The sequence below is a fragment of the Apostichopus japonicus genome, chromosome 8, assembly GCF_037975245.1.
Source record: "Apostichopus japonicus isolate 1M-3 chromosome 8, ASM3797524v1, whole genome shotgun sequence".
Classification (NCBI taxonomy): domain Eukaryota; kingdom Metazoa; phylum Echinodermata; class Holothuroidea; order Aspidochirotida; family Stichopodidae; genus Apostichopus; species Apostichopus japonicus.
The window spans coordinates 37819380-37835582 of record NC_092568.1 but is presented as its reverse complement, the minus strand read 5'-3'; the positions used below and the strand labels follow the sequence as shown (position 1 = coordinate 37835582).

Below are 16203 nucleotides of genomic sequence, written 5' to 3'. Positions count from 1 at the left end.
ATCATGTGCAAATGCGGGCATTTTTCAAGTTTTTTGTATGAGCTTTATTTCTTATATAAGGAGAGGGGTTTGCAGCTCTCTCCAGTTAAGTAGCCATTGATGCATTATAGGCTAAGGGAATAACAATGTCTCTTGATCTTTTCATATCATCTGTTACGGCTTTTTGTGGGGGGGGGGGGCAGGGGGTTGGTAGAGGCCAAAAGAAAGTGCACGTTGACATTACTTTCGAATTATGTTTTCAAGCACCCATTTCTCTTCTACTTGGGTTGCCATTTCTGTGTAATCACGAACGGAGCTATGAAATGTACATTCAACGTAAACAACATCAAATTCATAATATCTACATTGTCCTGCAACTTGAGTATTTTATTGTGATACAAGTTGAAATAATTGAAGTCGTGCCGGGATTTAGCGATGACGTCGTTCAACTTTCTCTTTGCTTGACGACGTACGTTCTTCGTGATCACTGGCCCCAGTTGCGTCGGGTACCTTCGCCTGCTTCGATCCACGTGATCTTTCAGGTCTTGCAGAAGAAGTATTGGGATCTGCGCCTGTACCTTGGTGAGCGCCATCCTTCTCACTAGATACCCATGGTATTTCAAAGTTGTTAGAGGTTGGCTTGCGTCTCCCCGTATGCCGGATATTATCCACAACCGTCGGTGCATGCGCAAGACCGTCACTGGGTTGGTCACGAGGGTTACTCTCAGCAGGTACAGCCTCATTTAAACCTTCACGAGGTACTACTTTTCTATTTCGACGCTTTTTGTGATTTTGTGAAGATGACATTTTGGAACGGTTTTTATTTGAATTTGTCTTTCTGTCTGGTTGCCTATCAGATGTGGACTCTCTAGTTCGTTCCTTTACTGGCCATTGAGGTCGACGTCTGGCCGTATGTTCTCTGTTTACTAATGATGTTTGCTGACCTTGTCTCGGCAAGATTGAAGCAGCTGGTGCATGATTTGAGGATCTAGATGGCCATCTAGGAGGTACGGAGCCAGGAACCTAAAAAAAAAAAAAGACTCGTGTATGTTTAGTAGAAAAAAAGGATCAGGAGGGACAATCAAGTCCCCATCAAGGATCCTATAGGAAAGAAAAAATATGAAAATTGTATAGCCTACTTTCTCTTCTTCTGTTCTTTATTTTAATTATTCGTGTGATTGAGCTCGTAAACATACGAACTGAAATGAATTTCCAAGTTTGTTTCATAGCTTGATTGCAACAGATGAAGAAAAATACAAATTTGCCCTCCATTTTTAATCAAGAGGTTGCTGTTAGAATTACTAAAACTCACCGCACACTGTACGACTGAACCCGACCCGACTCATCATTTCAGTATATACTTTTTGCAGGACACATTACTCCAAATTTGGTACAGACCTTACCAAATATGTCATCTTCAGAGTTGACTATAAATATGATAGTAATGCATGGATTTATTAATATTTTAATTCACCGTTCTCTTTCACTTTTTGCTATGGAACAGTAGTAACATATTTAGAGGTAAAACGGTACTGATGATTATAATGATTTTTAAATTGTGTCGCGATGTGAAAATTCGTAAGAGGGTCATCGTATCTTAACTACAAAAATCATTTATTTTACCAGTAATGTTTGACTGATGTTGGTGGGTACTAAAAGTCCACTTATAGAGCCTGAACACCTGTTATTACCGACCACGTCTGATGTTTGGTCCGACATGCAATGGAAATGAGAGAAAAGATAAGTGTATTAAACTAGAAACTACAGAAGTATTAAATCCACCTTAAAGTATTGTTTACAATAGCGCGGTACGGTAGTATAATACATTCGCATGTTGTTTCTTGTGACTCTACGTAATGTTATACACATTTGACTCTTCGTTGCCGTTTTTGAATGCCAAATTAAAACACGTTCTTCGAACGCAGTTGAAATCTACACAACCCGATAACGCCTAAAATTGCAACAAGGAATGACATATATATATATATTTCACCCATAGGCCTATATCGGAATTTTACCGTGAACTTCAACGAATGATCATGTCAGGATTTTTTTTTTTGGCGACCCTACAACGAATGAAATAACATTGTTGCGGGATAAAATAAATCACAGAGGAAAATCAAGAATATCTTCATTAGGCTGTTATCTCTCAAAGGATCATGTTTGCTTCCAGCAACGACAGGTTACCGCAAACCGCAGAACGTAGTTTATATACGAAGAACATCAGAAAGTAACAATTTTCATAGCAGCGTATGGTGGTGTACGGTAATTATGTTAACGTGTTATACATATGAAGCTGTACTGACATAATTAAGACACTGTATACAGTAACCATGTTCGTAAGTCAAATTGTAACCACTTTTCCAAACAACAAGTTTACTCTACAAAGTCGTAACGAAAAGGACCAAACTTGCCACAGTGAATATAGAAATCATCCATGTTGTATTTTAAGACACGTTCGTGTATTGTTACATCAAATTAGCGGAATTATACAGTTAACTTCAACGTATGCGCAAAGTTAGTAAAATCATTGTTTCGAAACTCCCCGAAGTGTAATTCATTCTACTATTGGGTGGGAATCTGCACATGGTCAAAACCATCATACTTACCTCGCTGGAAGTACAAGTCCATGCCAACGTCTACCGTGTGTTTCGGTGGTGATTTGGATGGATCTTGCAACCAACGAGTAAACGAATCTTGCTTCTCTGCTTCACTGATGTCGTATGAACCCTGATCGAGTCTTAGCACCGATCTGCCACGACTTAAGACATTCCCCATGAGATTATTGTCTCAATGAAGCTTCGATTTATGAAAAGGATGAATTACTTCTTCAGCCTTCATGTCTATTTCTTTTAAGTATTAGAATGTATTGATGTACTGGACGTTATCACTAGTAGGCCTACTGTGCAGATGATATGCATGTGATGAGCTTGCCAAGCGCGCAAAATTCATTCCGTGCGCGTCTCATCTTAAAATACTATTCAGTCACGTGCGCAGCTACATGAATCCAAAGATTTTGTATAGCGCGAAGATGCTAGATATATAGGCTACTTGTTTTGTTAGTTATTGAAAGCAAAGTTTAACCAGAATAAGTTACATCACCGAAGACTCTATACTTGATTTCTGAATGAAATTGAAACCGTGGTGTTCTTTTTAATTTTGTTTTTTGCCGCATAATTAGGAATATGCATAAAATATATGTTAGGGCCTACATAGTAGGCCTACGGTAGTAGTAGTAAGTTGAGTCTCGTCTATCCGACATGCTCAGTGATTAACCTCCGCCACGTATCACGATCTTGCGCAAGGTTTATTGCTTCCTCGAAATTGTTAATGTTAACGTCCTTAAATTGCGACTTTATTTTTCCAAGCAAGGTAGTCACGGACCTTCCTACTGGTTTAGCAGTATGTCTCAATGCTTCTCTTAAAGCAACCTTTGCTGGAGCGTCCTCCTGGAGTCTTGCTACATGACCGAAATATCCCAATCTTTTATGTTCGAGGATGGATGACCAAGGTGTTTGGTTGGTTTCATTGTAGAGCTCATATATGTTACATCATACCTGCAAATGAATTGATATCTTCCGGTGTGCTTCTGCGTTGCTTCCCTCCCCAATAATTTCCATGCCCTCTCCCTCCCACACATTTCAGAAATAGGTAATTACTGCCCCATCTCCCTGGAAAACTATTGGCGAAAAGCATTGGGCACACCTCAAACCAGAAGTCTAGCTATGTCCCTGATCTGGGTTATTTTATTCTTGCTCTTACTGTTCCTCTTCTGTACTACGAAGAAAGTGTTGTTAGCCATATTGGAAGCCCGACAAAGCAGTTTTACGAAAAGAACAGTCAAACTAATATCCACGCGTATACGTGCAAGTTGGCTTCATCAGTGTAAACGAACGTGCTGCAAGAAATTCTTTTGTCAAAAACGTACGTCTGCTGACGCGCGCGTGTACTGGCTGCCCGTTTTTGTGTGTGAAAAATATAGGAGTCATCAATCTAGCGCCGCGCCTATAGGCACTGTATACAAAATCGTTGACATGAATACAGCTGTTTGCATGCATGTAGCAACGGGTACAAAAAGAGGTGTGCATGCGCAGACCAAAGCTTCATCGTAGCCGATTTAGTATTTCTGCGTCCAGAATGAGGAAGGTCGTTAATCCACTGTAGGTTTTTTGCCACCTGTATTTTACCAATGCTAGTCCTGTTTTGGTGACATATTCTGCCTTACTGAAGAGATCAGTCATGGTGCTATAACCTTTGAACATAACTCTGTTAAATGAAATGGGAAACAAGAGGGCAATCCACGTTTAGCGTAGGCTAGATTTAGGCCTATGCTCCTCATTTTCACTAGGCCTGTACCTTAGAACTCGGTACAGGTATACTATGTACATTCAGTGGGGGTGGGGGGGGGGGGGGGGTGGGAGGAGCACCCTGTGCAAATCCAAAATTGATACAAAGTCGGTCAAAACTCGGAGCCGAAATTTGCGAGGATTCACACCTATGAACGTAAAAATTATAGACTAGAAATGAATACAAAAGTCGTTCTCTCTGTTTCCTCTTACGTTTGCACTTCCCAAATTAGGATCAGCTTGAAATGGATCAAAGAAACAGCGGATTGTATGCGTAGTGAAGTTGGTAACAAATGGTATGACAGGTACGTGTAGGAACGTGGGTCAGAGGTATAAGGGGAAACCCTCAATAATTTGTAAATAATAACAAATAATATATAGGCCTACTTTTGTGCCTCAAAATCACTACGAGATAAACGAAGTATCTCAAAATGCTACAGCTTCTGCATGGGTGTGTTGCCCTTTCAACCCCGGCGGCGACTTTGAAATACATTCCAGAGAAATTTAATTCCTTCTATTAACATGTATTTTTGTGCTGTAGACTTCGCTACAACAAACAGGAATATCTGTAAAGGCTGCAATTGAAACCCACCCTGGACATTTCACCAAGGTTTACATTCCATTTTTAGAGAGACATTAATTGCTCTTTCTAACATGTGTTTTGGGGCTTCAAAATTGCTACGACAGAACAAAAAATATGTTCACACGCTTTAGCATCCGCCCGAAGTTTCGCTCATGCCCCCCCCATCCCCACTAGTCTAGGGCTAAGGGGCTCTTTCTGACACGTACTTCCTTTAAACAAAAACCTGAGAATAAGAACCGTGTTTGCAAATGATGATACTTCCTAGGGTTTCGCAGAACCCCCTCTCTCTCTCCCCGTATACACTCCCAGTCGAAGAGTGTACAACAATCAGAAATTCCCTCTTACGCCTTCGAGTATATATTGTAGCCGTAGTTATAAACCAGTTGCTGCTCGTGTTGCTTTATTTCGAAACCGTCCTCGGACAGTCACCGTCGTCGGTTTCAGAAAAGCTAGAGGAGACAAAGGTCATGCTGCGTTCTTTATTTATTGGTACAGTTCAATATGAGCCCTTCACCGTATATGAAATGCAACTTTTACTAAATGTGTGCTACCAATATGCATAAACTTGCTTAGCCTGTTATCTGTTGCGCTTTCACTTCTAGAACTAAAATAACCCTGTATATTTGAGTTTATTATGGATGTGTGCCGAGAGATTGGCTTCGGTCAGCTTGCGAGTCTATAAGCCTCAATGGCTTCTTTCGCGAGTTCCTGCTTGCGGGAAGATCACATATACATACATACATACATACAAGTGAACCCAGTTGAGGCTCACTTTGTCACTCTTTTTTTCTCAAAAATCCATCGTGTAATTTACCTAACCATCGATCTCTGGTATTGCATGTTAAATGTTAATTCGTCTTTAGGTAAGAAAGAAAAAAAAGAACATTGAATTTCACTGAAATATCAATTATGAAGTAAACAATTAAGTTGTCGGGATGGTTTTGTACGCTGTTAAAGCCATCAGTGTTCATTACTGGGTACACACGGCGCAAGGTAAGTCTTGGCCATCAGCGTAAGGAGCACACGGGAGACCTCCACCGCTTGCACTACATTTAACGTGTACTGGAACAATTGTCGACTCTTCATTGTTCGCTCCGCTACGATGAATTCCCTCTGCGTGGTCATCGACGCAAATGAATTCAGATTTGTGAGCAGTATAGAGAGATGACATCATGAATCCCCGATACTCAAGAGTCCACCCTACAAATCAATACGAAAATATCATGTAAGAAAATGCAGTCAACATTTGTCGGCATGTCTTTGACCTCTCATATTTGGTGCTGAAGGTGTTCAAGGCACAAGTCGTTATCACGATACATGTTATCACGGTATAAATTTGGAGAATATTGGTCGAGTGTTGACGAATTTTCACATTTTTAAGCGTTCCATATAATACACTTGATCTCAGTTACCACAGTCAGTTTTCTTAAGACAAAATAATATTCCCCCTTGAAGTTATAGGCCTACATCAAAAATCACGTTTTACTTTAATTATAACTTTGTGCATTGATTTTACGTTCTAATGGTCTGCAATACCATGGAGGTAAAAACAGACCTCCATGGCAATACACACGCTACCTACAGATGACACCTTCCCAGAAGGAGAATATTGGACAGGTAAACATTTATCGTTGACCTCAGTTTAAATGTTGGTCCTTGGAGTTATGGAAGAACAGTTACAGTTTACCTAAGTAGACCTAGTATGACCGTTCAATTTGAAGACTTAGGAGACACAAGTTCATATAATGAGGTAAGCTCTTTATACCTTCTACCTTGTGTGGAGAAAATCTGCTAAGTCGTTTGGGTTATTTTAACACAAATGTGCAGATTTAAGAGATACATAATTTATATACCCAAGCACACCCCTCAACGTGTCACCCTCGTTCAACTAACCAAGAATCCCCCCCCCCCCTTCCCTCCGCCTAAACTCATTACTCATGGACATTAACTTTACCATGGCACCTTTTGCTATGACAACTGTCATCATAGATCATGACCATGTATACGAATATTTCATAAAAGAAGGTACGAGTAACAACAGCAAGGACACGAGCAACATAATGAACCAGAACATGAGCTAGGGAAAGAATTTGCTTGTGTCGCATTTCTTCTCCATGACCTTATTCTATGTTTGTGTGTTGTTCATGACACGAGCAAGAGCATCCATCAACAAAGGTGGACAGATAACAGCAAAGATTTAAGCAAAAGCTAGCTAATGGGTCAGAGGATGAGATTCTTGTAACCGCAAAGAGCAATGAGGGTGAAAAGCAAGAAATCAACCTGGGGCAAAGACATATATACAAAGAACGAGGGCATGAGCAATAACAATGTGTGCAAGATGAAGAATATAGACTGGAGCAGGATCACGGTCAATAAAAAAGGAAATGGTCAATAAAAAGGGCATGGTCAATAACAAGGACCTGGCCAATAATAAGTAGGCTACATGGTCAATAACAAGTAGGCTACAAGATCAATAACAACTAGGCTACATGGTCAATATCAAGTAGGCTATATGGTCAATAACAAGTACCTGGTCAATAACATGGGTATGGTCAATAGCATGTACTAAGCCAATAACAAGTACATGAGCAAGGAATCGGGTGACAACATAGACACGAGCTGGGACATGCGGACATGCATTGAAACAACAAGAGTAAAACATGTACAAGTTTAAGGAAATAATAAGCACAACGGCAATTGAAACTACAAAAGGGAAAGGGGTAAGTAATCCGACACATGCCTTCCTATCAAAATCATGTGCAATAATCCTCGTAATGAAGTCAAACCATGTATGGGATATAATCCAACATCATAGGGGTCTTTTCTGGAAGGTAGCCGAAACTGGTCACTGAACTAATCCGCTATGCCAAAATCCATATAATAGACACTTATTGTGACCATCGCTGGCTTCTAAATATACTTCACAAAAACAATGGTAAAGACTGAGAATGGTGGAGGGGGAGCACCCACCTTCGCCAAAGCACTCAACAGATCCCGGAATCATCACAACAGTCTGTCGTCCGGTTGCCTGACAAACGGCACATGGAGCTTCGGAGTTCAGAATGTTCGGACTGCTCGGAAGAACTTCATTGTATTCCGTTCCATAAATAGGTGCATTAATGATAACAGGGCGTGCAGAGGGGCTTGGCCATCCGCGGGGTTCAAAGTCCGAGCCGCGGCGTTGAGGCTTAGGTTTTGGGCTCAATATGGGATGCATCGGCAAACAGAGAAAATTACTGCCAGATCCTTTGTGATTGTAATGGCTTGAAGCCATTACACCTGTAAGAAGAAACGTTATACATTTATTCATTAGAAAATTAGAAGTAATAAAGTCTTGTTTCCACAGATAGCTAAAAAAGAAGGGCGCACTTTATTAATATCACCAAGGATTTGTGACACCGAGGCAACTTGGTTCAATTCCCTTCCCACTTAGCCATGTAATTTTGTCGTGAAAGGAACAATATGGATTCGCCATGGTCATTTACCTGAGTAGCGGCCCAGTCATCAAGTTCTCATATATCCTCTTATATTAGTTAACATACGTTAATGATATCTGCAATATCTCATCAGTAGCTGTTGGTCTTGACGACAATTATGTATTTTCTGCAAGAAAATATGATGATGGTCTTCTTTAGTCATAATATTATTTTCTAGAGCTGTAGTTGAGTCAAGTCCGAATCCAGCCAGTACGAGTCCGAGTCCAAAACATTCCAGGATAAATCCGAGCCCAGGGCTACCTGCGTCCGGAGTATGAGTGAAGTATTATATCTCAATATCACATTTCTAATGTCCATGACTCCGCACATCTTCTCCTCTCATTACCTTATACCGAAAAAATTTAGTTGACATAGGCTTTTAACAAAAATCACATGTGAGGGATCGAGGGCGAAGGAGTGCAGTTCAAAAGTGGGTCTTTGACTCTCTTGAAAATGCATTTTTAGTGTTGTATGAGGGTATTCTGAAGGGAGTACGTTGTTATTGGCTAGAGTCCAGGGTACCGAAAAGATGGCAAAAACTTTTGTGGGTCGAAGTGCGCTGAAGAGATTTGCAAACATAAATATGTAATCAAATGTGGTCAATAGAAAAACCGAATTATTCTTGAAATTTGTTTGGAATAAGCATATATAACACTCCTTCGATGTTCACAGTTAACTGGGGGAAGGGGAGAGGCAGGGTGACACCAGAAGCATTAGCATATTCAGATATTCTTGAAAAAGTGTTTCCGAGCATCCGCTAAATCATATGATTGGAAATTAAAAAAATCGAGAGGAATAGCAGTGGTAGACTAGTCTAAACCTTTTCGTTTTCTGGTTTAAAATTAAATGCAGAGCTCCCAACTGACCCGCAATTCGCGGGAATTAGACCCGCATTCTAACACCCAAACCCGCTGACCCGCACAAGCGTCCGAAAAAACCGCATTGTAATTGTCAAGTATACATAAAAAAATTGCATCAAATTTTGACTTAGCAACCATCATTTCTTTAGCATTTAGCATAATAGAGTATAAAACCTCCTTTACAGCATCATTTAAACGTCAAATTAGCCTATATTTCTTTTCATTGGGGCGAGCAGCGAACATTTTCATGCCACGGGAAAGAATGAATTATCCTCTACTATTCAATTTATTGATGTTACACACAAAAAAATGCATATTTCTCAGAAAATTTTGGGTGACAAAAGCCTTTCTAAGTGCCACCATTTTACATGTAGGCATCACCAGGATTCCAAAAAAATTCAAAAGGGGAGGGGGACACCCCCTCCCCTTATACCCCTCCCCCAGGACGGCGATTCGTGGCATGGACCAGCATTTGCCTTCTCAAGAGTTGGGAGCTATGTAAATGTATGAGCATGAGGATTTACAGTTTAACACCATTTTGCAGTTACAGGCTGGTTGTAAGAATTTTATAACCTATGAGAAATAAAATTTCTTGAGAAAGATGATCCCAACTTTGTTTTATAAATATTTTAGAAAATTACACCTGGGAAACATTTTTTTTAGAAGTAAATTAACATCACCATTGTACACTTTTGTCGCACCAAATTGCATCTGAGGGCATTCAGCAATAGAAAATTTTCCAAAGGGGAGGGGGCACCCCCTCCCCTTAGACCCCTCCCCCATATCACTCTAATGCCACTTTGGCCCCTCCCAAACAAAGGCCCTGGATCCGCTAGTGGTATGTAGTACCACTTTCTGAAGATGAATGGGAGGGGTGTGAGGGATATGAATATTGCCGTTGAAAACTCGTAACAACATTCCTCGCCAGTACGTGCATTTACATGCATACACTTGGACGAATATGGTCTTCAAGGTGTATGTGTGGGAATATGAGTTGGGATCGGATGGGTTAAATAAAACTACCAGAAAGTTTAAACACATTCAAAGGGGATGTCTTACCATCATAAATTTTCCTATCATTGGTAGGACAAGTTGTTCTGCCCCATCTGATGTACGTCGCACCCGGTAATGAACCATCATGGGTTGGAGGTGATGAGGATGGAGATTGTGGGTTAGGAGGCGGACCATCAACTGGATCTATATGAAAATAACCGCAAGGTATTATTTAGTGGCCACGTAGACTAAAATAAAGAGTGCATACCTTGTGTAATATGATAAACAAGTGATAGATATCACCTAATATATACATGTCACGGTACATAAAGAGCCTATGGTTCGTTTTCAATTGACCTACCCCCCCCCCCCCCCCGAGTTCTTCCCCTCTCACAGCGCCAGGACTTTTCTTTTATACAAATTGAACTACATATACTTAAGTAAGACAATGGCATCATAACTATAACATGGAGCTTTTATAACAGAATGTGAGCGATGGATCTGGATGTTCATAGTGTTATGATAATAATTATCTTCCATGTTCCCCGATGACGAAAAGAACTTAACAGTTGTTTTGTGATTAGGCAATTTACGGGACGTTTGACTACTGTGAGGCAATACAGATTATTCCATCAGAATATTTCTGTCCCGGGATATTCTAATTTAGTGTTAAACTTCTGAGCGAGATCATATATATGCAACCAGGGAGGAACAACTTACTGGAATGTTGTCATTGGATGTCTCAATACTTAGAATGGAAGTACCGTACAACACTTAGGCAAAACCTGAGCAACACTCAGGGTGTGCATAGCGTTTATTTACGAGACATTTTACACCAGAACAGAATATCCCTAAAACAAGGCAGATCAAAGCTAGGACAGAATCTCATTCAGAGAATTTCCTCTAGTTTAGAGCATTCTTCGAATGAAACTGCGCAGAATATATAAAACATGTTCCCTGGTATACTGGCTAAAATTAAAATCGATATATAGACCATTAAATGTATTAGTATAGAGGAGCAGCTTGCGGTTCCACATTTCTCGTCACCTGAACTACTGTCAGTTGCAAACGGTATATGTGAAAGGTTCATTCTTAGTAATGCCAGTACACAAAGGATCAAATAAGTAACAAAAATCTGTACTTACTAAAAAGGATGGCATCACGACCGTCCCGTCCCGGCATTCCTTGAAACCCTTGGGGCCCTGGAGGTCCTGGGTCACCTGGTGGACACATTACGCATTGACCGAGAAAATAAGATGCCTGCAGGTTAGCTGGTATGAAAGTTGAACCTGCGAAAAGCAAAATTATTTTTTGTAAGTTCTTTTGCTTTGGGGTCAATTGGTGGATGTGTGCGTCTGTGTTTTGTTGCGTATTTGTGGGATTATTTGTGTTGGAGCGGGTGGGGGCAGGCTAATTTTAGTGTTATCTTATAATTCAAAACATCATTCATAAATATATATATATATATATTTATAGTATAGAATACAGTGTACAGCTAGAGTTTCGTTTCAAAATGCGACTTCTTTTTGTAATCCCTGGTCAAAATGCCCCAGTATATACCACACATACAACAAGTAGGCTTTCAACATCATGCGCTTCCGCAGTGTAGCCCATGAGTGGCATTCACCTTTGGTTATGATACAGTACAAGTACTTAAAGGGTGTGAATACTCGCGCACAAAGAAACGTCTCATGCCGGTAATCTGACTTAGTTTCGAATGGGGTGTAACAGAAGTGTTAGACACCACCATCGATCCCAGAAAATACACACACAGCTTGCTACCGTCGGTAATTAGACACTAGTGTACAGTCAATGCATACAGCTACGGTCAATACCCACAATACAGTGTACATAGCAGCGTGGACATCTCAGGTCTAGATAAAATAAACAAGGTATCAGGTTTCATTACTGTCTGCATTTTGTAGAGACAAGAAGAAAACGTATTTGCAAGCAACGGAAAGTTAACTTTTTCAATGCGCGGCAAGCGGTTTGGGGCGAGTCTTCAATGCCTTTAAATGATACCTTTATATATAAACTAGGTTACCAACATGCATAGAGTAGCCTACGGGTACAAATCCATGAAGGTGAGTACAACTACATGGCAACCGTGTTGTGATGTGAGGATGAATACGGAGTCATTCCAAGTCAGATAGGTACTTACCACCATTTGAAGGCAGACTGACATCGGATTCGGGTGATGCAATGGGTCCATTAGGCTGAAAAGGACAAGAGCATTAAACTGGGGAAATTTAAAAAAAACTGTGGAAAAAAGTATATACAGCATACAACGATTTTATTCTGACGATAATTAATTCTGGTGGCTGAGGTTGATGACTAAACAAATCCTGGGAATTTAATGAATCTGATAAAGACATTTTTTTCTTAAAATTTTGTGATTTTGTCTAACTGTTTGTGACAAAAGCTTGTTCTAATTCTTTTTAATATAATGTTTAAGTCACTTTGTCATAGAGGAAAGTAATACATTTCTCAAGATAAACAATTGCATTTTGATGAAATTTACAACTAAGTATACTTTCCATATGTATCACATATGAAGGATAAATCCATAAGAACATGACAATACCAAAGTAAAGCTATTGAAGAACACCAACATGTCATGATGACATAACAGGCCTCCTATACCTTTAGCAATTAAAACTGTAAAGGTGAGTACCCGTTGATCAGTTAAAACTGATGTGTATTATCATTTCTTAACATATGTTACATTTATAACCATTTGTTACTGAGGACTTACAAGCAGAAAATACTAAAACACAATCCTATGCATAATGATTGACTGGACTCACTAGGCTACACTTAAGGTTTCGCACATAATTTCGTCCACCTTTTAACAGAAAGTGGATGACACTTTACTGCTCAACGCTTAAAATCTGCAATTTGAACCACCTTTACAAGGTATACTTACTAGTCAAACATACGGACAGTTGTTTAGACTCCTAACCAGTCGTTAGTTGAATCAGCCTTTGAATAATGAATTCCTCTGTTAGTAATTTTTTTTTACAGTAGCATCTACTGACAGGTCTAATATGTGTATACGGTGTTATAACACACTTCATTTTATACTGATTAACGGTTGTCTCTTATTCACAGTAGTTTTTTGTTGTCTTGAGTATTAGATATAAAATTATGAATTTTTTAATTAAAATTATACGACTATTCTTCAGATTTTATTAATTATCTCAGAGGGTTGGCTATTTTAGACAATTATAGGCCTACCTTCTTCTCTTTTAAAAAAAATTGTATCGAAAATTTGATGTTTATCTCAAGCGTTTTACTATTTCATCCAAATATCAATTATTTAAATCACAATTGTACTTGTTTTTCTGAACATTTTCGACCATTGTTTATCAAGCTTTATCTAATATACACTATAATGTATGAAAATCTGTATCAAAAGTTGCCCTATGATATCACAAATTATCGACTTTTCCTGTTATTTCGATATTTTGATGATGACATTCTGTTGTGTTTGATCTCAAAATTGTGACTTGTATATTAAAATATTTTTAAAAATTGACTTTTGATTCGTCTTTGTAATAAAATTGTAACTTTTTGATGAAGAATAATTAACTGTCGAACGCTACATGAGCGGATATTCGGGCCTACACAGTTTTTATATTAACAAAATAACATCAAGATTACGGATTTCAGAAGGATTATAGCACTAACGCCACCAATCGCACATCACAGGAAAGCAAACAGCAGCCTCACTACCAAAATTCGAAGTGAAATTTAAACAAGTCAAAACAAAATTAGATTGAATGTAATCAGTCAACACAACGGGTGGGATAATTTTCAGAAAATTAAGAAAATCGATCAACATAGTAGGAAACTTAAAGTTTGGGAAAAGTTGAGGATAGTTCCCACTTCAAATCAATATTTTGCTTTACTATAATAATCTTGGTCATCCTTTATCGTGTTTTTGATGTATAGTAGTCTATTAACCATCCTGGTTTGGGAGAAAGTACTTTTCTTTATTACTTTTGTCTCTCAGCTTAATTTATACTGTCTACATTTTTATGATATGCGACTTAATAGTTCGGAAACTATTACAGCATAATCTAACATTTTCGAAGTCGTTTGAAAAAAATGGTGCGAAAACCACACACTATACTAACTATAAAGAGGAGGAAATAGGAGACGTCACGTCCATCTACACGGTATTAGTGTAATTAATAGAGAATCTTCAACCAAACGAATGCCCATCTAATTAAAGTAATACATTTTGCCACGGGCGCAGATCCTGGTGGGGACAGCGGGACGCGTCCCCACCAATTTGTCTTGATCAAACGCTGCATTTCAAATTCCCCTGTATTGAACTTTGGTCCAGTTTGATCCAGCATTGTGCAAATGACATGGAGCAGTTCTCGTTTTATTATATTTACCCACAGTTGTTAAATATTGGACGGAAATCGCATTTGCGGCAGTCTATAATTATTTTCTATGAGAGGACCCCAGACCCATCGTATACAAAAGTCTATACTTGGATTATTTGTCCCCTGATTTTTTTCTGCAGACGCCCATGTATTTCCCCAAACAAAATTTCTAAGCCATGAGATCTAAAATTTAAGGAGGTTTGGGAGCATCATTGGGTCTGGGAAGTGTTATTTCCGGCGATCTGGGAGGTATATTTGCCAAAAAAATTCTTGTGCACTACGCGCGAACCCATGGTCGCGCTCCGCTTAGAAAGTACGGTATTGGAGAACAGACACGCGTCCCACCATTATCCAAGACTGATCTGCGCCATGCATTTTGCAAACTATGCTTGAATAACATTGATGAGAGAAGGAATTACGTTCTTAAAATCCAAAAGAAACTGATGAGTTTCCGAACAAAAACTTGCAAGCAACAGCTACGGGTAGTGAATTAGGACGTTAATTTCTATGACCCAAGAAGGACCTATCCACCAAGTTTAACGTACGCATAATTAATCAGTTTCGTTACAGACGTACCGGTAATTTTAAAAACAAAATTCACTTATAGGAAATAAGCCATTCCCTCACCCGAAATGTGGTCTAATTCACTCCAAAGATATATATAATCAGCTTCTTAATAACAGTATATTCTAAACGATCATATTTCTTAATTCAGCCTCTAACTAAAGCAGTAAGGGGAAATATTCAAACCCCGTGCATTATTGACCAGTAAGATTAAGTTATTATTAATTCGGTCTTTTAGAAGCATTTCACCATTCAGGTACCCCTGCCTCCCCCACCCCCCCCCCCTCCTCCATTAAAATACAATTTCCAAGTTGACAGCCAAATATAGTTAACATTCGTTCTTTATACAGAGGGTATGAATGATATACAGCAGCCTATATTGACAATAATTATTATGCATATAACATTATATCCGTATCCACAGAAATCTTTACAAAGTCAGCTTCGTTGGTTCTTGAACAGACTTTTATGATATGAACAGTGTGAAGGCGGTTTACAGGGCCCGTGTCCCCGTTCTCTGTCATCAACTTCTGTATAGTAAAAACAAAATGCACTTCTTCCACTTACCTGCTGTGAATCTTCTTCTTGCTTTCTGTCTTCTTTTATAGGATCCGTTAGAAGACACTCGGTTACCACAAACGGAATGAAGATAAAAATCGTGTGAATCGGTGACAGCAACATTGTACGTTTGTCAAAATTACACTTTAGAAGTTGAGACTGGACTATAGCTTATTTCCTTCTTCGTTTGTCTGTTGGTAGTCTGGAATGCATTAAGCATTTTGCCTTTCACATCTTGTATTTGTAAGCCTTCAAGTTTCTAGTCAAAGTAAAGAATATTAATAAGATTCCCAGAAATACGTCTGGTTTTTTTTTTCAAACTAAATTTACAATGTTTAGTGAGATTTAAAAAAAAATATGTAGAGTTATCTGTTTAGTTAACCATAAGATACATGTAATTATACATGTTAATTCATGATAATTGCTTATGGCACAACTCGCACAAGA

At 39.0% G+C, this 16203-nt stretch overlaps 2 protein-coding genes across 2 annotated transcripts; both read right to left on the bottom strand.

Annotated features, from left to right (window-relative positions):
* Nucleotides 1–267: 267 nt before the first annotated feature.
* On the bottom strand, nt 268–2906 carry LOC139971900 (uncharacterized). Its single transcript, XM_071978731.1, has 3 exons — nt 2589–2906; nt 1603–1679; nt 268–1002 (listed from the first exon to the last, which is right to left on the bottom strand). The coding sequence occupies exons 1-3, from the start codon at nt 2755–2757 to the stop codon at nt 409–411; spliced, it is 840 nt and encodes a 279-aa protein (XP_071834832.1). The 5' UTR covers nt 2758–2906; the 3' UTR covers nt 268–408.
* Nucleotides 2907–5373: 2467 nt separating this feature from the next.
* On the bottom strand, nt 5374–16016 carry LOC139971909 (uncharacterized). Its single transcript, XM_071978751.1, has 6 exons — nt 15766–16016; nt 12399–12453; nt 11383–11526; nt 10304–10441; nt 7879–8187; nt 5374–6108 (listed from the first exon to the last, which is right to left on the bottom strand). The coding sequence occupies exons 1-6, from the start codon at nt 15877–15879 to the stop codon at nt 5879–5881; spliced, it is 990 nt and encodes a 329-aa protein (XP_071834852.1). The 5' UTR covers nt 15880–16016; the 3' UTR covers nt 5374–5878.
* Between the last annotated feature and the right edge of the window lie 187 nt (nt 16017–16203).

Excerpts from the sequence above, each read along its gene's own strand:
- LOC139971900 (XM_071978731.1), bottom strand. The coding sequence starts at position 2,757 with ATGGGGAATGTCTTAAGTCGTGGCAGATCGGTGCTAAGACTCGATCAG. Across the intron at positions 1,680-2,588 it reads GGACTTGTACTTCCAGCGAG|ACGTGGTCGGTAATAACAGG; the intron begins GTAAGTATGATG and ends ACCAAACATCAG. Across the intron at positions 1,003-1,602 it reads ACATCAGTCAAACATTACTG|GTTCCTGGCTCCGTACCTCC; the intron begins GTAAAATAAATG and ends TTTTTTTTTTAG.
- LOC139971909 (XM_071978751.1), bottom strand. The coding sequence starts at position 15,879 with ATGTTGCTGTCACCGATTCACACGATTTTTATCTTCATTCCGTTTGTG. Across the intron at positions 12,454-15,765 it reads AAGAAGAAGATTCACAGCAG|CCTAATGGACCCATTGCATC; the intron begins GTAAGTGGAAGA and ends TGTCCTTTTCAG. Across the intron at positions 6,109-7,878 it reads TGTTGAGTGCTTTGGCGAAG|GGTGGACTCTTGAGTATCGG; the intron begins GTGGGTGCTCCC and ends ATTGATTTGTAG.